Source organism: Panicum virgatum, chromosome 4K (assembly GCF_016808335.1).
Source record: "Panicum virgatum strain AP13 chromosome 4K, P.virgatum_v5, whole genome shotgun sequence".
In the NCBI taxonomy this organism is placed as follows: Eukaryota; Viridiplantae; Streptophyta; class Magnoliopsida; order Poales; family Poaceae; genus Panicum; species Panicum virgatum.
In genome coordinates, this window is record NC_053139.1 from 1,600,176 (window position 1) to 1,624,759 (window position 24,584).

General features: G+C 46.0%; 3 protein-coding genes, 1 long non-coding RNA gene and 1 pseudogene across 8 annotated transcripts; 4 read left to right on the plus strand and 1 right to left on the minus strand.

The window, feature by feature from the left end:
* The first annotated feature begins 1,903 nt into the window (after positions 1-1,903).
* Positions 1,904-3,427, plus strand: LOC120702440. Of its 2 annotated transcripts, XR_005686412.1 has the most exons (3): positions 1,904-2,215; positions 2,303-2,792; positions 3,169-3,427. It is a non-coding gene; the product is annotated as an uncharacterized LOC120702440 (long non-coding RNA). The 2 variants fall into 2 exon arrangements; XR_005686411.1 differs by having other exon boundaries at positions 1,904-2,792.
* A 3,408-nt stretch (positions 3,428-6,835) lies between these two features.
* Positions 6,836-9,306, plus strand: LOC120702438 (annotated as a pseudogene).
* On the minus strand, positions 8,981-12,937 carry LOC120702436 (oligopeptide transporter 7-like). The gene is made up of 7 exons (XM_039986234.1): positions 12,735-12,937; positions 12,147-12,634; positions 11,953-12,050; positions 10,470-11,039; positions 10,133-10,388; positions 9,857-10,039; positions 8,981-9,756 (listed from the first exon to the last, which is right to left on the minus strand). Exons 1-7 carry the CDS (start codon positions 12,832-12,834, stop codon positions 9,139-9,141), a joined length of 2,313 nt encoding a protein of 770 aa, XP_039842168.1. The 5' UTR covers positions 12,835-12,937; the 3' UTR covers positions 8,981-9,138.
* A 2,897-nt stretch (positions 12,938-15,834) lies between these two features.
* Positions 15,835-19,159, plus strand: LOC120702441 (pentatricopeptide repeat-containing protein At5g08510-like). 3 transcript variants are annotated; one of them, XM_039986238.1, is made up of 4 exons: positions 15,835-16,825; positions 17,034-17,929; positions 18,110-18,655; positions 18,827-19,159. In XM_039986238.1, exons 1-2 carry the CDS (start codon positions 15,869-15,871, stop codon positions 17,622-17,624), a joined length of 1,548 nt encoding a protein of 515 aa, XP_039842172.1. In that variant the 5' UTR covers positions 15,835-15,868; the 3' UTR covers positions 17,625-17,929; positions 18,110-18,655; positions 18,827-19,159. The 3 variants fall into 3 exon arrangements, with proteins under 3 accessions (XP_039842172.1, XP_039842174.1, XP_039842171.1); XM_039986240.1 differs by having other exon boundaries at positions 18,840-19,159; XM_039986237.1 differs by having other exon boundaries at positions 18,110-19,159.
* A 2,736-nt stretch (positions 19,160-21,895) lies between these two features.
* On the plus strand, positions 21,896-24,525 carry LOC120702444 (E3 ubiquitin ligase BIG BROTHER-related-like). Of its 2 annotated transcripts, none has more exons than XM_039986247.1 (8): positions 21,896-22,165; positions 22,612-22,766; positions 22,957-23,185; positions 23,287-23,348; positions 23,471-23,521; positions 23,674-23,801; positions 23,984-24,092; positions 24,202-24,525. In XM_039986247.1, exons 2-8 carry the CDS (start codon positions 22,620-22,622, stop codon positions 24,241-24,243), a joined length of 768 nt encoding a protein of 255 aa, XP_039842181.1. In that variant the 5' UTR covers positions 21,896-22,165; positions 22,612-22,619; the 3' UTR covers positions 24,244-24,525. The 2 variants fall into 2 exon arrangements, with proteins under 2 accessions (XP_039842181.1, XP_039842180.1); XM_039986246.1 differs by having other exon boundaries at positions 21,902-22,165; positions 22,570-22,766.
* The last annotated feature ends 59 nt before the right edge of the window (positions 24,526-24,584 follow it).

Genomic DNA, 24,584 nt, shown 5'->3' on the forward strand with positions numbered 1-24,584 from the left:
GTGTAAAACTGCTCTTTGTGGATTATTGGCGATGTATTCGATTGTAAACGGTATGTGCATATGCTGATTCTGGGCGTATGTTGGAGCACATACCGGGACTACCGGATTTGATATTATTTTGGATGAATGACGTGTCGGTTATTCGTGTCTCTAGATGTGGGATAACACGTGACACGCTCTCCGGCAATCACGTGTTAACTCTCATCTGGATGATAATGACTGGCGGTTCGTTTAAAATAGTATCAAATTGGGTGGTTCTCACAGATACCGTAAGCATTTCAATGTGATTCCTTTTCTGGATGCATTTTTATCAGATTGCTAGTTGGGCTATTTCTGAATTCGAAATACCAGCCGAAAATGGCTATCTGAAAGTTGAAAACAGTGAAGTTTAGCCAATTTCGAGGTTGAATTATAGGGAATTTTGTATCTGAACCTCAGGTAATAAGTTGTAAAATGGGATGTACCATGGTTGTTCAACATATGACAGTAGTTCTTGGAGAAAGAAGAGAAGGTTTAGACATTTAAATTTGAATGCAAAGTTTGAATGTGATGCTGTTCATCAGTTTAACTGACAGGTTGAATTTGGTCAAGTCTGAAACTCTGAAACAGTTTCAGCTAGCCCAATTTGCAAGTCATTTGTAAATATTTTTGCATCTAAGGTTTGGCCATAAAACTGCAAAATTGAATGTACCGTCTTTGGACAAGGCGTGGCAGTAGTTTTTGGCTGAGGTGATGATCAAGGTAGAAATGTGGTTTGGAGCCCAAAGATGCAAATCGTCATTGCCAACTATTATCTGACGAAACTGAATGGGCTCATCCATTCCGTTCCCAGGTTCAGAGTATATTCTGGATGCATTAGATGCAAAATTAAAGGAGATGGTTGTGAGAAAGTTGTAGATAAAGGTTAGACCTACAACTTTGCTTTTGACCGATTTTGACACTCATTAACAGATTTGGGAGAAATCAAGGCTGCAAGAATCGGGTTCAAAAGGAAATGTCAGAGAGCAGAGCAGACAGAGCAGAGCTCGAGCGTTGCCACGTCGCTGCAGCTGCATTCTCTTGACGACTTTCATAGCCAGTTTCCACAAACTTTCAGAGCAACCAATACTAAAACAGAGCAAGGGAATCACCATCATACCTGAAGAACAGATATGGACCTAATGAGATCATGCCCATGTTCATTGGCTGCATGGATCCCATCACTTCTAAAACCGGTCAGATCAGTCATTGAGTGGACAAGGCGAGATGCAGAGTAATCGACACCCATGGCACCGAATTTGGATAACATAGATGTACATCGAGTTTGACTTTTGAGATGGCCACGGCCACAGCGTCCGCTCGGCCAATCTCGCGACGTAGCTAGATTGGTGGCCCTGCACCCACGGCACCGCCTGCTCGCTCTGTCACCCCGCTTCAGCGGCGATCGCCCCGGCGTCTCCCCAGTCTGCTCGCCCCGTCGGCGGCTCCCGCCTGCTCGCTCGATCGGTGGCCCCGCTTCACTGGCGCTGGCTCCTGGCACTGCTCTTTCCTCGCCGGCAATGTGACCTGTCGGTCGTGGGCGTGCGGCAGTTTCTCGCGGATGCGGCGCGCGTCCGTCAGCTCGGCTTGAAAGAAAAAAAACCGGGGGTGCCATGGATGTTAGGAAAACCGGCGGTGTCTCGCGTGGGGGTATCGTAGGAGGGTGGGGGTCGGGTACTGAATAATGTTCAGTACCAGTAGCCAGAGTATTTATTATATATATAATGAGCTGGGTGGCGGAGGCGGCGGCGGTGTGCGATGTAGGGGCGGAGTCAGCAATTTGTTTTTTTATTATTAGAAGAGATCAATCATATTAATTTATAAAAAAAATTAATCAAAATGGCCACGCCCAGCCTGGCCTCCTGTCTACGCCGCTGGTGCGATGGCTCCAGTCACCAGCGGCACAGTCTCGCGGCGGGATGCAATACAAGCACCCAAGCCGCCGGCACCTGCATAGGCCTACAGCAGCAAGCCCCAATCGAATGGATCTTGCAAGCGGCATGAACCAGCAGCGGCGGTGCGGCAGCCCGGCCAGCGACCGCTGCTCTTCTTCCTCCACGATGGGCAGGCATCACACGGGCAGTTCTCCTTTCTGCTGGAGCCACGCATCGTCATCTGCGGAGGCATCGTAGCTGTGATCTGCTTTGGAGTTCGGATCTGAACGGTCCCGTTCTTCTCACACATGAAGGATCACCAGGTAGAAATCTCTTATCAAACACCAAGCAATTGTTGATCCGGTAGTTTTTTCCCTTCCCATTCCCAATCTCATCTCTCATCCATTTAGGATCAATTTGGGAGATGATTATCCGAGCTCCAGAAGATATGGTGAAATCAATTTTTTTATAGAAATAGCATTACGGTGCCAGCGAGGAAATTGGATGCTACAACGTCCAATGGAAAGCAAGTGACATACTTTTTTCTTAGATCTGAAAGCAAATCCATCGATCTTGAGACCATGGTATTTTTTTCTCTCATTTAGCAGCCTCATGAATCACTGGAACCAAGCTTTCACAGTCACTCTCCTCAACGAGCAAATCTGCACACGAGCAGGAGTTGTATCTCCCTCCATGCGTTGTTTCTTATTTATATGCTTCTCTGTACCCCTTGTTCTTCTAATTGGTTGGGGTCAAAGATCTGTTGCCCTAAAACAAAAAATGTCCACATTTTTCCTTACAGCATGCAGAGGGGAATGCCGGAACAATATTGTTCTCGATGGATCTGCTTCGATGAGCTGACAACATGACTAACTGCAAGTAATTGATGAGGAAGAAAAGGTGCGTGGATGCCGTGGCTTCGTCTCGAGGCAGTCTGCACCCTCGTGCCCTCAATTTCAATCTCACACTAACTATGCCATGTTTTCCACTAATAGTATTGTTTCATAAATTAGAGTAGTAATTTTTTTTCTTACTCAAGTAGTATTTTCCATAATTTAGAGAAGTATTTCAACAATTTTGAGTAATATTTTTCATAATATAGAGTAGTATTTTTTCTTACTCTAGTAGTATTTTCCACTAGAGAAGTATTTCTGGAGTTGTTAGTATTTTTCATAATATAGAGTAATATTTTTTATACTTTATAGTACCTAGTTCACAACTCGTGAATCATGAGGCCATGTAGTTTGAAGTTTTTGACATCCGTCTTCTATTGTAGATGTGGCATACAAGTACATCCGCAGTTGATGATTCAAAGACTCTAGATGTAAAGTTTGATGGAGCTAGCAATCTTGTTTTTTCTCTCAATGTACTCGAAGCATTCCATTTTTCTATTTTTACATTTTCTAGTAATCCTTTTCCTATCTTTGTTGTCTAGTAGTGCAAACGACGAAAATGCTCATTGTATCAGGTCTAAATGTAAAAATTTACTATTGTGAATGTAATCTCTATATTATTGAGAAGTAAATACCCAACAAGATATGTTTAGTGAGTTTTGATATATGAACAGAGTAATTGGCAACCTAAACAACAAATACTATTTTAAAAACTAGAAGAGTAATCTTATATAACCAGGAATAATTTCCCATATATGAGCAGAGTAATTTTTCATAATGGTGGTGGATAGCTGCAATATCAATTTATTCAACGTATAGATCAAATTGAAAAATACTCCTATTTACAATCGAAAAATACTCCCGTTGGTTTATAAATCACTCCTCTTGTTAACTAAAAAATAACTCCTCACATTTGTGGAAAGGTACTTCTTTTGTGATCATTTGAAAAAATACTCCCAACATTTGAAAAAATACTCCCAACTTTTGAAAAAAAAGCTCCTAGCGTTTGTAAATAATACACACTACCTTGAATGAAAATGCTACTGATGATTCAAAAATATTACTCATGAGTAGTATTTATCACAATTTAGAGTAATATTTTTCACAATTTGGAGTAATACTTTTATGCTTTAATAATCATCTTGAAATTAGAAGTTTAAATTAGGAGTGATGGTTTAGAGGAGTATAAATTAGAAGATATAATTACCATTAGTTCACTTGAAAAGTAATTTTCATGAAAGAATGATTATTACTGCACGTGATCTCTCCTCACAATTATTAACATATTAGCACCCTGGAAGGCTGGAATCACGTTTCAATTGCATGCACGCAAGGCTGTCTCTCTTCTAAACACATGCATGCTATTTCTCTCCAAACCTCACGCTAGCATGCGCACATGCAAGTGCTAACTGTTCCCTCCCTCAATTCGCAAGCGCGTCATTGCAGGCAAGATGCAAGAAGCGATTCAAACGCATGGCGCTGGCCCACCCAAACTGCCTCCTAAAATCGCTCTCCCCATGCAATTTGAAGCTAATAACTTCAATGGAGATTCCTTGCATGCCGCATGAAACAGCATGGTCAAAGATTTTTGCATGACACACATGCACTCCATGGACGAAACATTTTTTTACTTGCACGTGCAGTTGATTTTTTATGGCTGCGGTACAAAATAGATGGAATTTACACCAAAATCGATCGTATTAAGGATGTTGTGCCGTCATGTGTTTTTTACTGCACCCTATAATCAAGTTCTGAATCCATGCAAGGACATCTCTCACCGAAACATTAATGCATTCTGCATCATCTGCTTGCTGAAAAGATTCTTCATGCCGTGTTTACTCCAATATGGATCAGTCAACGTTTGCATGAGAGCGAATTAGGAAAGGTTCAACGAATGCTTGTGATCTTGAATGCGTGTGCATGCAGTTTTGTTCTCCTTTTTCATGATGGAATGTTCCATGCATCTCGCATGCGTATCACTTACTGATAGAAAATTACTCCTCTAACAAAATCAACATATTCACCAAACCAACAAAATTGCTGCAGGTAATATGCGCTACAGAAGCAATCCAAACATATGAGGTTACAATAGAGTAGTATTTTCATAGTATAAAGTAGTATTTTTTTTGTGGTTCATAGTAGTTCATAACTTCTGAATCGTGCAACCATAAGGCTATTACTACTTTATATTTGCAACCAGTAACTTTTTACTTCCACACATTCCACTTTATACTCCATCTGCATATTTCTCACAGCTCTGGAGTTCTTGCGGGAACACCGCACAATGACCCATGCACGGCACAGGTTTTACTAGTCAATCAATACTCTATTAACATGTGCGACAGTCAAACATGCATTAAAATAGACCACAGTCAAGCATGCATTAAAACATACTACAACCGTGACAAACTAGGGGCTCCAGGATTTTACTACCCTCACATTGTGACACCGTAATTTTACCTCGCCGGAGTGCTGGTGGCGCTCCACTATGGGTGATGAATACTTATTCAACCCAACCCACCGTGAGTTGTCGCTTTTTTACATACCGACGAACCACTGATTTTTAGCCTCCACTCTCTACTTTATACTCCATCAAGATATGGAGCCCATTTGCTTTCCAATTAGTGTTTATTTTCTCTGGTCAATCTGGCTATTCAATTGAACATGCATTAAATACTGACCACGCCCGTGACAAGTCATTCAATCTCTGGTCAAATATGCATTAAAGCACCAGCATGCTCGCTTTTTACTACCCGCATAGTGTGGCACCGTAAATTCACCTCGCCGGAGGAGGGACGGCGCTCCACCCGGTGTGCTGAATATATATATAAATATATATATATATATATATAGACACAACCATGTCATATATCTCCAATGCTAAAATTGGCTGCAACTTCATAACTCTCCATCTATTCAGCACACTCAACTTCAACATTTTTGCCCTGAAATACCGCAGCAACGCGCGAGGTTTTCAACTAGTTTTTCTTGGGAACCAGATATATATATTTATCACCTAAAATTATCCGCTCAATATATATCAAATCTCAACTAGTGCACCAAAAAGCAAAAATGGACCCTCTAAACTTGCATCAGCTCTCGAAAACGCATATATTCCTTTCTTCCAACTCTTCAGATATTCCTTTCTTCTAAATTTTCGCAAAACAAAAATGAGCTAGTCACTGTGTTGATGATTGCTAGGTTTTGTGCAAAGTGTTGGGATACCATTTGATGAGTAACCTTTTTTGTAACATTCGTGAACTGCACCAATCCAAGTATACAGGACCAGGTTCTTATTTCGAGAGGCCGGGCTCTGTTATAAGAAGAGAACAGAGATGATACAGTGCATGCTAACCCAGAGCGAGCTGACTCAAATTACTACTCTCCTGCTTTCCTGATGGGAGAATAATGCTCTCTTGTTTTAATGGCCGAATGATACTCCTCCTTTAATTATCGGAAATGCATGAGCCCAAGTAAAGCGGTATGATCCTGTTTGGGAATATGGGCTTGGAGATGAATTCATGGCCGCTTTTTAGAACCAGAGAAAGAGGGCGCTGCTGGGGTCACGCGGGTGACCTCCAATCAACCTGTCACACTAGCTCAGAATTTATGTTTTGGGCATAAACTATGCCTAACAAATCGGCCCACATGTGTAGTTCAGCCAAATTTATTTCAGAATAAAATTTTTTGTTTCGAAACAATTTTTTAATTGTTCGAGCAATACAAAAAATTGTTGGGGAACAAAAAAATTTATTTTAGAACAAAAAAATAGTTATTGAATCTTGTACGACGGTTTAACTGCCAGTCGCTTGAGCGACTCCTAATATTTGTGAAGAAAGATGGCTGGCCCGTAAAATGAAAAAGATGGCTAGACCGTAAAAAAGATTGCTCCTTGAAGATGTGGGCCTTCTTTATTTTTGAAAGGAAGATGTGGGCCTTCTTTGTTGTCGGGCTTCAGATCAATACCGGCGATCTGAGCCCAATAACATGGAGGCCCAACACGAGGCAAGCCCATGGGCAAACAGTACTGTGGGCAAATGATGTCCGTCGCGACAGCCGGCTCGCCGCTACCCGCGATGCCGCCGCCGCACGCCATGCTCAGGGCCATGCGCCGGTGGAGCCCCGGCGCCCGCGCCTTCTCCGCGGCGCCGGCCGCGTGGGCCACCGTGCCGGTCGCGCACCTCGCCCCACTCCCGGCGTCCCTGCCGGAGTCCGGCTACACCGTCACTCCGCTGGTCCAGCCCTGGCCGCGCCGCCTCACCGCGCGCTCGCTCTCCCGCCTCCTCCTCCTCCGCGCCGCCTCACCGCGCTCTCGCTCTCCCGCCTCCTCCTCCTCCGCGCGCCCACGCCCGACGCCGCGGTCCTCGCCCTCCGCCACGCGCTCTTCCACGCTGCCCCTCCGCTGCCGCCCTCGCTCCCGGTCTTCGCCGCGGCCCTCTCCCGCCTCGCCCGCGCCGCCGCCTCCGACGCCGGCGCCGCGGCGCGACTCCTGCCCCCCGTCCTCTCCTTGCTCCGCGCCGCTCGCCTCCCGGCCTTCTCCGACCGCCCCTTCCTGCCGCTCCTCCGCGCGCTCCTCCCGCTCCCCTCCCTCCGCCTCTTCCTCTCGCTCCCGTCCTTCAACTCCCCCCCCCCCCCCCCCCCGTCCGCTCCTTCAACGCGCTCCTCCACTCCCTCGTCTCCGCGCGCCGCCTCCGCCTCGCCGCCGCGCTCTTCCGCACTGCGCGAACCAAGCTCTACATCACGCCCAACCTCGTATCCTGCAACATCCTCCTCATGGGGCTGGTTGGCGTCGGTGACCTCGACGCTGCACTAAAGGTGCTCGACGAAATGACTGGGTGGGGGATCGTCCCGGATGTCGTCACCTACTCCACGGTTCTCACTGCCTACTGCGGCAAAGGGGATCTTGAAGGTGCACAGAAGCTCGTTGATGATGTTATCGCCAGCGGGCGTAGGCCGGATGCTACAATGTACACTGTGCTCATAGATGGGTACTGCATGCGTGGGAAGCTACAAGAAGCAGCTAGGATAATGGATGAGATGGAAGCTGCTGGGGTGCAGCCGAATGAGGTTACATACTCTGTGGTGATTAAGGCTTGCTGCAAGGAGGGAAAATCTGCGGAGGCACGTGATTTGATGAGGGAAATGCTAGGTGCAGGGTATGTCCCGAACACACCGCTGTGTGCAAAAGTAGTCGATGTGATATGCCAGGATGGAAAAGGCAGGGGAGGCAAATGAGATGTGGATATGGATGGTGAAGAAGAACGTCCCACCAGATAACGCCATCACGAGCACATTGATCTACTGGTTATGCAAGAATGGAATGGTTCAGGAGGCGAGGAAGCTGTTCGATGAGCTTGAGAAGGGGCTCGTGCCAAGCTTGTTAGCGTATAACTCACTTATTCTAGGATTATGAGAGAATGGAGAGTTACATGAGGCTGGGAGGGTGTGGGATGACATGGTCGAACGGCGATATGAACCAAATGCAATGACTTATGAGGCTTTGATCAAGGGTTTCTGCAAAATGGGCAAGTCAAATGAAGGTGCTGCACTGTTTAAGGAGATGGTGACCAAAGGATGCATTCCAAGCAAGTTTATTTACCAAGTATTGGTTTATAGCCTTTCTGAGCCAAGTCATGTTGATACTTTTTGCACTATTGTTGAAGCTGCAGTTTTAAGTGGTCGTGATTTCTCGGATGCTAAACCGTGGGAAATATTTATCAGAAAAGTGTTAGATACAAATGAATCTTGGACAAAGCATCTTGAGTTAGTGCTAACTATGTAGCCACAAAGAATTCATATTATAGCTGGAAGCCTGCAACTTCTTATTTGTTCTGATATTTTTTCTCGTGAAAATTATATCAATGGACTTCTTCAGAAAATTAATCAGGTTAGTGTATTCTCAGCGCTTGGAGACTAGCTATCAATGTGCCTGAACCTTGAACTTTTTCTTTCGGGTTTCATCTCTAGCCTACCCCAACTTGCTTGGGAAAAAAGGCTATGTTGTTGTTGTTGTAGTGTATTCCCAGGGCCTGGCACTTCTAGGATGCATACAGACTGGACAGGTTAGGTTATGTTGCACATATACACACAAAAGTGAAAGGATCTGTTATTGATACTGGTACCAGTTTAAAAGATGCATTTTGCTTTGTTTATTTGTAACCTTGGAGGGTCTTCTTTCCAAGCTGAAATAGTTGCTGCTTGGCGATAACTACCCATTTTCCTTTAATATTATTTGAATCTTCCAGAATTCAATAAAAATTACACCAAGTTCTCATCTCTAAATTGTTTGAAAATAAAGTTTAATTATTTACATCGATCCCTGTTTTCTTCTCTCCAGGTCACACCATGAGTTCTCATGTATACACTGGGCAGCCCTCAACAACAATACCTTTAGCAGTTGGACAAGAAGCAAGAGGACATCCGTCTAAATTGTTGCCCCACCAGTTCAAACTGATGTTCTCCAAGCCTAGGCATAAGTATATCAGGACGGCCATGAACGCCAAACCAGCATCTAGTGCACCAGAAAGCAGATAATTGTGTCGCTCCCACCAGTCACGCCGATATCTGTAAACCACATAACCTGACAAAAACCCAACAAGTATCCATGTGGTGTAGTTGACTGCAGTAGCAGGTGGCATCTGGCCAGTGGCACCGATCAGCACGGGCATGTTGATGAGTAAGATCCAGCTCTGGCCTGGGAATGCCTTGTGTGCAAGCCATACTAGTAGGGGAGCAATAGCTCCACCCAAGAAGAACCAGTTCACAGCCGAGTAAGTGCCTAGGTCGCCGAATATTCTGCGTGGGCTAATAAGGCCCCATATAACTGATGCATCATAGAACACGTGATCACCCGGGCATGTCCAAGGGCTGTCCGGTGGGAGGAGCTCAGTGTTGCAGATGTAGGGGATTGTGTCCATCAACCACCAGGCTGTTCCGATGTATACAAATGCTGCAATCAGAGTTCCGACCACCTATCATGTTGTAAGAATAAGAAGCAGCTTAGTGACACTATTGAACAGAAGCACATATGTATCTCAGTATCTGTGTAGAGAAATGGTTAGAAGAGCTTACCTGAGCCATAAACATGGTCCTTGGAGGAATCTTCATGTAATGACCCAGCTTAAAATCTTGCAAAAAGGTCAGAGCTTGGCTCATGCTGATGTAACCATATACCTTGAAGCACATATTTGCAACAGGCCGTCCGGGGTACAAGTAGCCCATGATGTACTCTGTGATTATGTTCAAGCCCGGAGTCTGCACACAACAAAAGAAGCTGTAGTGCTGATCTTGCGCTCTTGAGCTGTGTGACATATAATAATAATATGCATAGGGTGTTAAAATGGGTACCTGGTTCGTTGTTGCTGTGATTATTCCAATTGGTAGGGTGAAGAAAAAGGCAATGGCACATGCAAGCAAAACACCCCACCAAGGCAGCTGGAGTTGCTCAATGTAGTATTCACAAGCAAATATGGTGATAGCAATGTTAGCAATAAGGATGCAGATGAACCACCACTCGGGGACTTGCTTATATCTCCTCATAAGCTTTGTATGTATGTCCACCTTTTTGTCTTGAAAAGCTGATTTACTTAACTGCCAAATTTCACTGCACAAGGGCACGATGATTCTTAGCTTCGTTACCTTGTTTTCCTTAGCAGAATGACAAACTTCAGAAGATCCTGCTCACCTTCCATGGAAGAGGAAAACATGAACAATTGTCGCGGTAAGGGATGCGAAACCAACACCATATGTGACAGCAAAGAAAGTGCTGAGGTACAGTGGGCCATTCTTCTCGTACGCTTTTGTGTCGAAATGGAAATGGGAATCCACGATGCTAGATATGTTGTACTCTTGCCCGGACAATGTGAAGAGGCCATCAGAAAAGATGGGGAAGTTTTGCGCTTTGTAGAAGTTGAACCAGTAAGCAATGGGTGTGATTATGTACATGATGATGAAGAACCCTGCTGCAACATTCGCAGTGGCGAACCAGGGGCTGGCGAGAGGGCTCCCAAGGTAGGAGGAGACTGTGGACCAGTCAAGACCAATCGCTCCAATGCCAAGGCCCTGCAGACCTGAGCCGAGCTGCTGGGCGAACACGGAGTGGGGGAAGACCCAGCAGACCCAGGAGAGGGAGGTGAGCATCTGGAACAGGTAACCCGGGAAGATATAGTAGGCGAAGCTGCAGATGAATGCCACCAGGAAGAACTGGTTGCGCGTCAAGCTGCCTTTAACCCGCTGTTCTTTCTCATGGAGCGCCCTGATGAGCAGATATAGTGCAAAGTTGTCTTGATGAACATGTATAGAATCGAAAAACTGTTTATTTGATTCTACATCTGTTTGAATCTTTGGTTTATTTACATTCTCGGAACAAAATTTTGTTTTATGCCCAGAAAAAGAAGTTGTGAATAATCATTGCATGTACTCAGTTACCTCACTGTCTTTGCTTCAGCTTGACTAGACTGACTGACTAGGAAAATTTCTTTGCATGTGTTTATGTGATCACTAGTCGTTTTCATAACCAATAAAAATACGGACGAGCTGACCGTAACTATAAACAAATTGTAAATGGAGATGGCCAATGATAACAAGTTGCAAGAGCCAGTTGTTGGGATCGTTCAGATCCAGCTTGGTCAACCCGAGCACGTTTGGACAGAGCCCAACATGGCGACCACGTTGCTGTTTTCCAGATTGAAAGCTCGAGTCACAAACAATTCACAAGTTACTAGCTAAACTACGAATCCCTTTTTTTTTGTCTTTGTTCATCGTTTCAAATGGCCCGCAGTGCACCAGTCACATTGCAATCCCTTTCATTCTTGGATGTAAGCAAAAGCAATCCGAGGTGGCATGGCCCATGACAGGTATGTAATCTGAACCCATTGTCTATCATAAACACTGGTCCTAAAAATCAGAAGGCCAAACACATGCACCTACTACGTGCCAATCATACACATCACACATTTGTTCATATATCCATCCATGACAAGTCATCTTCTATTTTTGTTTTTTGTTTTTTGTTTTTAAACTGACCAATGATAAGCTGTTTTATTACTTAGCTATATATAATCAAGTAAGCTGTGGTGTTAATCACTAGTATTAGGCTAGCTGAGCTCTATTGGGGAATGGAGAATAGAGACCAGATAGCTAGGGTGGTGTGGGTCAGATGAGTATACCTAAACAGTGAGACCTGCACGAGGTTGGACGGCCACCACATCGCCGCCGGCTCCACCAGATACCGCCGGAATATTCCCGCCCAACCGAACCCCAGCACCTGCATATGCCACACCACGCGCCACCACCAATGAAGCCCCGCACGCCACGCAACAGGAATCGAAGGAGCAAACGCTTTCTCCGTGCACGGCCGCACCTGGGTGGTGAGGACGACGAGGAGGGAGACGAAGAAGGTGACGTGCTTGCCGTAGAAGACGCGGACGGCGGTGATGACGTGGATGGCGTAGACGGTGCCGGCGCCGGAGTTGGCGAAGATGGTGATGAGCACGTGCTCCTTGACGTTGAAGGGCCCCGGGTTGAGGGAGAACTCCCAGCGCGTGCCCCGGAGGAAGGCCCGGTCCGGGAGCGCCGCCGCCATGAGGCGGCCCAGCGGCACCACGGCGATCTGCGCCGAGATGGCCGTGATGGTGAGAGGCTCCTTGCGGTACCAGAAGAACTGGTTGAGGAAGGAGAGCAGCGCGCACGACGCCGTGCCCAGCACCCACATCCGGAACGTCAGCACCGGCGTCTCCGGGTCGTCGCCCACCGGCACCGTCAGCGCCACCTCCTCGATCGGCGAGTTCTCCTCCTCCTCGTCGTCATCATCCACCGGCGAGCTGCGCGACGCCGACGCTTCCGGCGGCACTGCATCGACGACATGGCAAGTAGGGAGCGGCGGTCAGCCACGACGCTGCACCTGCACGCTAGCCAAGGACGACCTTGCCGGGGTTGTTGTTGTTCTTACAAAGAGGGGAGGTGATCCGGTCGTCGTCCTCGTCGTCGTCATGCCGGCGCTCCTCTTCTTCTTCTTCCTCTTCCCGGCGAGGAGGAGGAGAGGATGCCATGGTGGTAGCTGGGGGCACGTTTGCCTACCTGTCCCGGGCTTTGGTGGCCTTTTGGGGTCCGCTACTCTACTCCTGCTGTTTCAATTCTGTAGCTGTCTGCTAATATTGCACTGTGCATTTTTGTGGGACAGGGATGTTTGTGGAAATATCTGTTTCATTTCATCAGCAATTTCGTGTCGCGATTGTCCTTGTGCTTTAAATTAATACCGGTAACGATGAACTAGCTAGTCTAATTCTAACTTGTAATTATCAACATATTTTACAACTTGGAGGGTTATATCTTGATTCTTTATCTGACATGTGGGTCCTAGCTAGGGTCATGCCAGTGAGAAGTATATGGCACAGCTGTTTCTAGAGCTAGTCGCGAAAAAAAAACTGTTTCTAGAGCTGAACACAGAGTCAAGTGGTCCATATTTTAGCTTTAGAAAACACAGAAGGAACTGACTGTATTTGACCCAGATTTGTGTACCAACAATGAAGGATGCACTACAAAATAAGCAACGGAACATTTTGAGTACTGCAGATTGTTTCAGACGAGAATCACCGAAGAAGAGAATTGAAATTGCAGGTGTGAACGTGGAAGGCCAGGCAATTCATTTGTGTGATAATGCAGGGAAGTGATGATGCAAGCGGTGGTTGAGGTTGCGGGCTTCATCATATCTGAATGGATCTTCAGATCAGGAAGAGGCAAGCAACACGAGGCCCTTTAACTACAGATCATGGAGCATGCATGTTAAGCATGGGGACGCTATGCTGGATCATGGGATCTGGGAGATGAGATGATGTGCAAATGGCTGCCATTATATTGGCATGCCTCTACTAGCAGAGAAGTCACTTGATGACCTGTCTCTTTTTTTTTATTTGAAAGAAAAGACCTGTCTCTCATTTGCCACTCTCTTTTCTTTGAACACACACATGTACACCTGTTTTGTCTTTTTTTTTTTTTGAGAGGTGTACACCTGTTTTGTCTGAACCGATCCTGGGCCGTCCGTACCAGCTCTTAAATGATTGATGGATCTAGCTCGTCGGGATTTTACACATTTTTTGCCCTCGTCTGTTTCTTGCTTTTCTTCAGCCCCCCCCCCCCCCCCCCCCCTCCAACAGCCAGAAGCACAACCGTACATGGATGAACTGACGTCCTCCTCTTCTTCTCCTCTCTTCCCTTTGCTTTCACGAAATGCAATCTTGAAACTTCAAACTGCGTCCCTTGTAATTCTTATTATTAAATATCAGGTGCTGTCAAATTCCCTTGATAGGTCTCTAGAGACTAGAGGAACACAGTTGCATTGCGTCAGGTCCAGTTTCGAGATCAAGGAATGAAGAAAGGAACACAAATGGTTAATAAATACCTGAATTTTCACTTGATTTACTAGTAAAACGATAAGCAGGGATCAGATGAGTATGCGCTTTTGGACGGGTCCGCGTTGTGCCAATCAGTCGTAGTCTCCGATGGACTGTTTAGTTCCCACTCCATAAACCCCATAAACAAAAAAAATGTCACATCGAATATTTCAACATATATATGGAGTACTAAATGAAGTCTATTTACAAAATTTTTTCCATGGATGGGCTGTAAATCGCGAGACGAATCTAATGAGCCTACATAATCCATGATTTGCAATAGTGATGCTACAGTAACCATCAGTTAATTATTGATTAATCATGAATTAATTAGCATTATTAGATTCGTCTCGCGATTTACAACGCATCTATGCAAAAAAAAAATTGAAAAATTTGAAAATAAACTTCATTTATTACTTAAAATTAGCAATATTCCATCGAAAAAATATTGCGTTTCATCTAAACACACCCGCCAGAACCAGACTTGTTGACGAGATGGCAACACGAGATGCTTTGCTGCATTGTCACCTGCCTGAACCAGACTTGTTGACGAGATGGCAACACGAGGCCAACAGCGCCGGCCGAACTCAACGCAGGGGCCAGGCCCAGGCGACAATGGCTCTATTTTGTGCTAGAAATTGTATCAACTTGACTGCTAATTAGAGGTATTAAATTAGGATAGTTTTTAAAACTAACTTCAGAACCACTGCACTATGAATCCTCAAGAATCTAATGAGACATTTGACCGCATGATTAGAGGATGATCACTGTAGAATTACTGTAGCCAATCATTGATCAATTATCGTCATTAGATTCGTCGTGAAAAATTACACCCATTCTTAAAAAAAATTTATAAATAGACTTCATTTAGTACTCCATACATGCAAAATTTTCTTCTCGAAAATCGTGTGCTAGCATTCTAGAATGGGAACCAAACAAGGCGAATGGCCAGTGCGCGTGCTCTGGGACAGCCTGCAAAGCCTGCTAGCTGCTGTGCTGTACACTGTTCGGAGTGAACCCGAGAGTTTGAAGTTGGCTGTGTTTACTTCGGAAAAAATTGAATTTGGTACTGTAACACATTTTATTGTTACAATTAATATTTAATTATGAACTAAATATATTTAAAAAAATTCATTTAGTATGAATCAATTATACTGTGTAATTAGTTATTTTTTTCAACTACATTTAATGTTATATGTATGTATTTGAAAATTCAACGTGACAGATATTGTAAAAACTTTTTTACCAACTAAACAGGGTCTGACTTCACCTGATTTGGGCCATCACCTAATTGTTTGCAAGGTCATTCGAACAAGGAACTCTGGGACTCCATGGCTGGTTGGAAACTCCCCGGTGGTCGGCGGCGGCGAGAGCCGATGGCGCGAGGCCGGCGCCGGGGGCGGGCAAGAGGACTCTGCGGGGCGAGGAAGGATAAGGCCCGCGAGAATCCTGGCCACAAAACCCGAAATCAACTCGGCCCACGAAAAATAAAATCGCTACCAAATTTGGGCCAGATCCACACTCCCGAGAAAACCCGCCCGAATTTGGATCGCGATCCAATTTGGCCCACCAATGAGGCCGGCCCGCGCCCAGAGCCTACGCGCCACCCACGTGCACCTCAGCCGCCCATCCACCGTTGACCGGTCGATGCGGTCAACAAACCGGATCCGGAGGTGGGCCCGGGGCTCCGCCAATGGAGGAAGCGAAGCGGCTGCACGCGCGCCTGCTCCGCCGCGGCGAGCACCGCCTGCAGCCGCTGCTCCTCCGCGTGCTCGCCGCCGGCGACCTCCGCTACGCCGCGCTCCTGCTCGAGTCCTTCTCTTCGTCCTCGTCCTCGTCTCCTCCCTCCGCGCCGCTCCACAACCGCCTCCTCCACGCGCTCGCCTACGCCCGCCACCCGCTGCTGCTCCCCTTCTTCTCCCGCGCCCACCGCCTCCGCCTCCTCACCTCGCTCTCCTTCACCCTGCTCTTCTCCTCCTCCGCCGCCGCCGCATCCTCATCGTCCACGCGTTTCGCGGTGTGCGCCCACGCCTTGCTGATCAAGTCCGGGCACTTCGCGTCCGCCGGCGACCCGTTCCTCGCCTCCGCGCTCGTCTCCTTCTACGCCAAGAACCGCCTCCTGGCTGAAGCCAGGCTGGTGTTCGACGAGTTGCCCTGCAGGGACGCAGCCGTGTACAATGCGCTGCTCTCGGCGTACACAAGGGGCGGGCTCATCGACACCGTGGAGAAGCTGTTCGAGGAAATGCCTGAGAAGAATGTGGTTTCTTGGACCGCGATGGTGTCCGGTTACGCGCAGAACGGGAAGCACGAGCAGGCGGTAGAGACATTCTTGGAGATGTGGGAGAAGGAAGGTGTGCGACCCAATGAGCTCACAGTGAGCAGCGTACTGCCTGCATGCGCGGATGTTGGGGCGATGGAGCTGGGAAGGAAGGTGGAGAAGTACGCAAGGGGCGAGGGCCTACTGAAGAACATATATGTGGCGAATGCATTGGTCGAGATGTATGCCAAGTGTGGGAGCATTCGACAAGCTTGGAAGGTGTTTCAGGGCATCGGACAGCGAAGGGATCTTTGTTCTTGGAACTCAATGATCATGGCATTTGCTGTGCATGGCCTGTGGAGGGAGGCGCTGGTCTTGTTTCATAAGTTGAGGGTGAGGGTTTCTTCTTGTAATAAATTGTGACTAGTAACCTTAAAACCCTCCCCTTTGACTAGTAATGTTAAATGGTGACTAGTAGACCGGGAATCAAATACATTTTTATCTTTTAAAGCATAAAACTAGTGGCTAGGAACCTTAAAATCATTTCAGCTACTACTACATTTCTGTTGCTAAACATGAAGCTGATTTTTACTCTGTTTAGATGGCAGGGGTTAAACCAGATGGCATTACATTGCTTGGAGTTATTTTGGCCTGTACTCATGGAGGCTTGGTGGATGAAGGCAAGCTGCTCTTCAACTCAATTAGAGAAGAGTTCGGTCTTAAGCCAAGAATTGAGCACTATGGTTGCATGGTTGATCTGCTGGGGCGTGCCGGACTCTTAAAAGAAGCGGAGAATCTGATATCGAGCATGCCAGTGGAGCCTGATGCCATAATCTGGGGAGCCTTGCTTGGGGCTTGCAGCTTCCATGGCAACATTGAACTAGCAGAAATAGCTGTGGAAAAACTAATGCATCTGGAGCCGCAAAACACAGCAAACCTACTGATCCTTTCAAATATATATGCATCTTGTGGAAAATGGGACGGTGTTGCCCAGGTCTGGAAGTTACTTAGGGAAAAAGATCATAAGAAATCAGCTGGGTACAGTTTCATTGAGTTAGATGGCAGGATGCATAAGTTCTTGGTTGAGGATAAGTCGCATCCAAGATATGAGGAGGTATATGAAACCCTGGATAGCATCACACTTACCATGAAGCTTGTCGGCTTGGAAAATTCAGAAGAAGAGGAAGGCTAATTTGTTCATCACCACCTTCCTTATCTTTTTCTTGAGCCACCTAGATATGGGAAGAAAGTGAGATAAAGTCACTCGAGATTGATTGCAGGCTTGTTGCTCTGATCGTCTGTATCAAATTGAACTGCAAAGGGATACATCAAGGTGGCAACAGAAGATGTGACATATCAAGTGAATGCCGCACCTGAATATAAACAGATTCTCTTCTACTACCAAATGGCTGTTTCACTTGTGCTTACTATTCGGATGTGCTGTGCAAGAGTACCAGGCAGGAAAAACATGTAATTTCATGACATCCCCCCAAGCAGGTGCATTCCTCTGCTTCTGTTTAACTGTCAACTTTGGATGTCACATGCTAAATTATTAAACAGAAACTAGAGAATTATTATTGAGAAAGCGTATGCTTTAGTATCGCTGTGTTGTATGCTTTCTGTTTTTCTGCATTTAGCTAAATACCTCATAGGCTCATACCTTGTTTGATGTGGCAGCTCACCATGGAAGATGCTATAGGAAACTCTCAAACTATGGTCTATGCATGCGATGATGAGATTGCTTGGAAGTATGATGCAGGAATTATCGATGTCATCTTTGTGCCAATCATGTTCGCATGGTTCCCCTGTGTAGCACTTTTCAGCCGTGGTATGGAGATCACCCTCGTATATGCTGGACCTGAGGCAAACATGAAACTGTCAAATGGCAGAAATAAGAAGCCACATCCATCCTCTACTTTCTTAAAAATAGGAATATGCGCTCCACCTTTACAGTATATATTTTGCCATGCTTCCTTGAATTTAGTGTGTTCGTTGGTTCCTTTCTTATAGCTGCAACTGGTATGTTGAGCAAATTAACTGCTTTTTGTGTGCTATGTATCAATGTGGATTCTGGAAACATGAAAACGACTGCTGCTGCTTAAGGTGTGAACACACCAGCACAAACAAAGAGAAAATTTGATCAGATAGGACACTCCAGAAGGACACAATGGGCACTGGTCAATGTTCGGATTGCCATGTAATTTGGAAAAACCATTTCTCCAGGTCAGTTTCACAATTAGGAACATAATCATAACATAAGATGCTTGACATGACTTGTAAGTGCTGATGACCGGACATGATGATGAATGTTATTTTACTTGTGCCATTGTTTCATCTACTGACATGACATAATTCATAGCATGATTTTTTCCTCGTCCTTTTGTGTTTGAAAAGTTGGCTGATCCAGGTAGTGCTCTGTATCCTTGATGACGCCTTGCAATCAGGAGCTACCAATCAGATGCTTCTTCCTGTGGAGCTAGCAGCGTCAGAAGCCAACTGGGATAAGCTGATCTTCTGAGCCATATATCATCAATTATCTAATACATGAAAGACTGATGTATGAATAGTTATCACTGTAAAATTTAGGGTTATGACTCATGTGGTTAAGTTGAGTAAGACAAGCTTCTGTTGGGTTAATCACATGCTGTGAAAATCTAGAATGGCCTGGAAAAGTGACAGTTCTTGTACCAATCTGATGCTATTCCATAAAGACTGTTCTGTTGGCAACCGACAAAAGTGTTTTTCTCTCGTACCAAATCAGCACCAGCCAGCCAGCCAGCAGTATTTTAGCCACAGTCAGCCGAACAGAGTGAAAACAGTTACCATGCGATACTGTTCTATTGTAGCTATCTCCATGACTCCATCAGCTAGCGGTAGAGAGTGCAATTCTTGTTTGGTTTCCAAAATAAAAATTAAGAAGAGGAAACAGAATCGATTTGGCAACACCAACTGCCGGCACTACTTTATGGTTGACCTGACTGGCCCCAAGTCTTTGGCCTCTACATGTCTTGCCGCCCGATCTTATTGTTCCTGTCGTGTCGACACTGCAGTGGGCCCTACTCGGAAATTTCGTTGGATGAGTTAGTCACAATGATTTGTTTGAGGTCGTGATGAGTAGCGTGGCCAGTGTCCCTTAACCACATGATGATCCACGCCCCCGGACTATGCTGATTCGAGTGCAGGCAGAGGCATGCAGGAGATGTCGTTGGCCATGAAAGGGATTGCCACCTACTGCTACTTTTTTTTTAGATTAAGGGAAAAACCCGGTCTTGTACATTCACAAGTAAATGTCTACGGCCATAAAAAAAACACATCTGGCCATAAAGCCAGAAAATTATATGAGTACTTAGACTCCAGCCTCCAACTGAGAAATACAAAAGACAAAAAAGAAAGAAATAAGATAGAAAGCATGAAAGACTAAGCTTCGAACTTTTTCTACTTTCTTCCTTCAACCTTGTTTTGGTCCTCAAGTAGTACCTACAGTCTCACATCAACTGTCTTCTTAGAAACTCTTGATGTAAGAAACGTCGATGGTCGTGCACCGTCTGGCCACCCCATGATGTATAAACCGCACTGAGTCGATCTCTACTCCGCAATATATCAAGCACCGCCATTGCTTCAAGATGAATGTCACCAACAAGGACTCCTAGACGACGCCTCAACAGGAGAGCAACATAAGATGCTACCGCCGTCCGAACCATTGTGTCGGTTCTCTGGTTTTCACCTGAATCTGATTCTATAAGTTGAGGTCCTCACGGTAATGCCTTCGAGAAGGAAAACGATACACATAGCACCGTCATCACCGGCAGCCAAGTGCGACTTTCGCCTTAGAACCTGCACACCAAGAAGCAATGCACGGCAGCCAGCGATTCCAGACAGCACCATCAACAAGCCCAAAGGCGCACAGCAGCTCCCAGACGGGAGGGCGGCAACCGGAGGCAAGCCCTCCACGGCGGCGGCCACCGTAGGCGAAAAAACGTCTTCCACCTGGAGCTCAGCCCAGAATAGATCGGTTTCGCATGCGCCGTCACCGCAACCAGCCGTCGGAGCCGCGGTCCGCCGTCACAGAAACGGACCGCCGCCGCCACAGCCCGAGGCGCCGCGCAGCAGGCCGCAGCACGCCGGCCGTCGGGCTCCCGCCACGGAGGGCCGCACCAAGCCGCCTGGCGCCGGGCGCCGCGCCACGGTCCGCCGGACCCGCCGCTGCGAGCCGCGCCGCACACGGGCCACCGGCTGCCGAGCCTTCTCCATGGGCGGGCTAGCAAGGCCGACCCCCGCCACTGGGGGCCGCGCCGCACGCCGCCAGCCCCCCGCCACCTGCCGCCGCTGCAGCCAGCCTGGCACCGGCACGCCGTCGCGCAGGTCCGGGCCGCAGGGGCGCAGATCCAGCCAAGGAGGCAACGGATCTGCCCCTGGGGGCCATGGATCCGGTCGATGGAGCACCGGATCTGCCACCTACTGCTACTGGTGTGTAAAAACAATTCAGTGTCCTCCTTGGAACATGTATGTACCACTGGTAGATATCTTGAGCAGATCATCTCATCTGTGGATGCCAAGAATCTGGGTTGTTGGAACATGGTCCGAAGCAAGTAGGGTGTTCTATATTTGCTTCGATCTTCCTTTGTGTGTACCGGAAGGTGATCCTAGAATCCCAGATGATGGTTCCTGCATCAGACACCTAGATTTGCTTGTTTCCTTTTTTTTATTTGACAAATTAGACACATTCTACAGTTTAAAGCACTTGGACTATATTTGTGAGAAATGATCATTTATCAACATTCAAGTAGAAAACTGTGCGCTATAATTTGCCACCATATTGAGCTCCTCCTCCCAAGAACTAACAGGCAATTAACAGAGTCTGAACATGCAGCTGTCAATAAGGGTTCCGATCGCGATCGTGCTAATAATATGCTTAAGATATGCATTGATTGATGCTTATCTTGTGAATTTTGAAGACTCCAAGTCATCGCCAGTTGTGCTATCAATCCACATGTCTATTTGCTGATTCAACCGTGTTGTCAATGTGAGATCAGTTCACAATTGCTACTCTACTAGTAGTGCTTGGTTCAAAAGGGATTAGTGGTCCGTTTCGAATTAAATTTTCTTTGCTTTCAGTTGTCGTCGTCTCAGAAGACCTTGACTCAACAAAAGAAATCAAATTAAATGGAACGGCTCACATGGACGCAATGCAACAGTTCACACGGTTCGGACGCAGTGGAGTCATGGATGATAACGACTTTAAGGGCGTGTGACTCGCTCAAAACAAGAGAAAAAAAAAATCTCCATCAGAAACTTTTGTGTAATCAATAAAAGCCTTGCATTTCACCTTCTGATTGGATGAGGTCAAAGCTCAGGTAATTGTGATTTACTGCATTCATCAAAAACAAATGTGAGATGTGGAGTTGTGGAGTTGTGGTTGACTGGTTGAGAGGCAGTCATTCTCCGGAAATGAACAGGAAGGATGCACTCACTGGCACGCCGAGGGAATCAGCTGCAAAGATCTTGTTCCACAATTGAGGACGCAAGGCACGCCAAGATTACGATAACAACGAAATAACCGAACAGTAGGTAGATTTTACTGTGATTAGTAAAGTTCAATGCAGAGGCAATGAGAGCGACATGTGTGTCTCTACATATAAATACCGAGGCAGCCACCCACTCCTCCATTAACAAAGCCCATCCAACAAACAAACCTTGAGGCGCCTGGCTGACAGAGAAGAGACACAAGCCGAGGTAAAGCGAGAATCTCTCTGCCGCCCTGTTCTTGTTTCTTGTTCATCTTCCTACCCCTTCTGTTCTTCAGAGGTCCTGCAAACTCCATCACTTGTTTTGCACTTCTATTCTGTTCTTTGTCTCATCGGTCTTGAGCGATATCGTTATATTAAAAATCCATCTCTATTTGCTTGTTCTTGACCCTTGACTGCTTGCGCGATTGCCTTCCTGCAATTTCTGCTGCACTGCATAACTCACAAGAACATGACAGATTGGGATGAGTTTGCTTCAGTTTTTTTTTCAAACAAAATTCATATTGTTAGGCAGTGTTAACAGCAACGGAGGTGGTTACACCTTGTTCTCTCTGATCGGGAGACTTTCACGATCCCAATTAATTATGAGAGGTTGCGTGCCATGGCTTGCAGGTAACCGGCTCTAGCTTTGCCTCACGCTTGTCCCGGTGGCAGGGCTAAGCATGGCTACCGTGGGGCAGCCTGGCGCCCTGAGAAGGATCACCGTGCACTACGCCAACTCGCCCACGCGCAGCACGGGAGACGCGGACCTTGACGACCTAGACGACGACCTGCTCCAGTTTGTGCTTGCTGATCTTCTTCCTGGCCAGGTGTGCTGCTTCGTCTCCGAGTCTCCACTCTCCAGGCTTATATCTTTGTTTCCTCCAAGAACTCGCAGTAGGCTTGCGTTTGCGTATCATTTCGGTTTCATTCTTGCATCTTAGAAAGTAGAATTTCAATCTTTACTGAAAATTTTTGGCCAAAAACAAGCATATACTGAAAAATCCTTTTAAATCTCAGGAGGGTCTGCACCAATCGATCTTGGAAGAAGCATCCAGCAACCAAAACCACATGAGAGGTGCCCCATCCGATAATTCACAGTCACAGCACTACCATGGGGAGAGCAGCACTGCTGCAGCTGCAGCAGCGACTGCTTCCGGAACTTCAGGAACGGAAGAACAGATCGCCTCGGACTTTGAGTACGCCAAGCGGCTGCAGGAGATGGAGGACCTGAGCATCGAGGATGACGGTATGATTTGGCTACAATGATTAGGAATATCACGATGTGCTCTGTGTGATGTTACATCTCATAATAATGGTTCTTCTGTTGGTGTTGGCTTGATTCTTCAGATATCAGTTGCGTGCCCTCTCCATCAGACTCTGACGATGACCATGACCATAACGACGAAGAGGTGATTGCTCAATCTCTCTCTTTTTTTTCTCCTTTAATGCGCTCATCTATCTTTCTGAATTAACAATTCTGTTAGAATATGGAAAGGAAAAGAACTGAAGATTCTGATAATTGGGTTTGCAGGCTGACAGGCAGGATGGTAATGATGACGATCCAGACAACATGACTTATGAGGTTTGTGCTATGTGAAACTTTTTATCTTTTGCTCTTTTCCGGTGACATGTAAAGCTTTTGTACAAAATAGAGCTATGCATATAGCGTGTACCTTTACACCTGGTTTGGAATTTGGAAAGGCTGCTGATTCTTGCACTTGTTCTGTGCTGCAGCAAAGGCAAGCACTCGTGGAAGCTGTGGGGACTGAGGACAGAGGTTTACCTGATGAGCTCATCTCCTATCTGCATACATGGACGTACAAGGCTTCAGGGTTTTTCTCCAGGAAGACAAACCATGAAGAGTATGTCTGCCTTTTCAGTTTCAGTTACAGGTTTTGAAACTATTATGAACAATAAATATATTTGGGGCATAAATATTGATCAATATGCGCAATTACAAATGTGATGTGTGTTTTTTTCATATTAGCGACAAAATAGTGAAATTTCCATCATATTGCTGATGTTTTTTTTTGTTTGGATGCAGCTGCCCTATCTGCCTGTCTACTTTCAGACACCGAGAAAGTATGATAACATTGCCGTGCAAGCATTACTACCACGCAGCTTGTGTCACCAGATGGCTCAAGGTCAATAAGGTAAATAACTAAATCTGCAGATGAAGCATGGTCTTCTTGCACTAATATCAAAGTGAATAATATCAAAATGTTTAGTAACCTTGAATTTCTTGCTGTTTTTGTGAAACAGACCTGCCCAGTCTGCAAATATGAACCGTTTGGACCTTGCTAGCATGTGGCCACGAAGCTGATAGATGATGACGTCACACCCAGCTTGTTGCATCAGCTATTCAGCTACCTTTTTAGTGCCAAGTTAACTGAAAATGAAAAAAAAAGTTAATCCAAAAGAAAAAAAAGCAAAAGTTAGAAAAATAGATGCTTGATCACTTGGGGAAAAAACAAAAAAAAAAGTTTGATCGTGATTTCTGACGGTATTTTTCTTTTACATTTGGATTTTTGGCTTGTGAAAATGTACTAAGAATCACAATCTATATATGTGAGAAGATTTTTTTTTGCCATGATTGTGCCTTTGCTGTCCAGTGCAAATTACATTTTTCACGAAGCAGACAATGC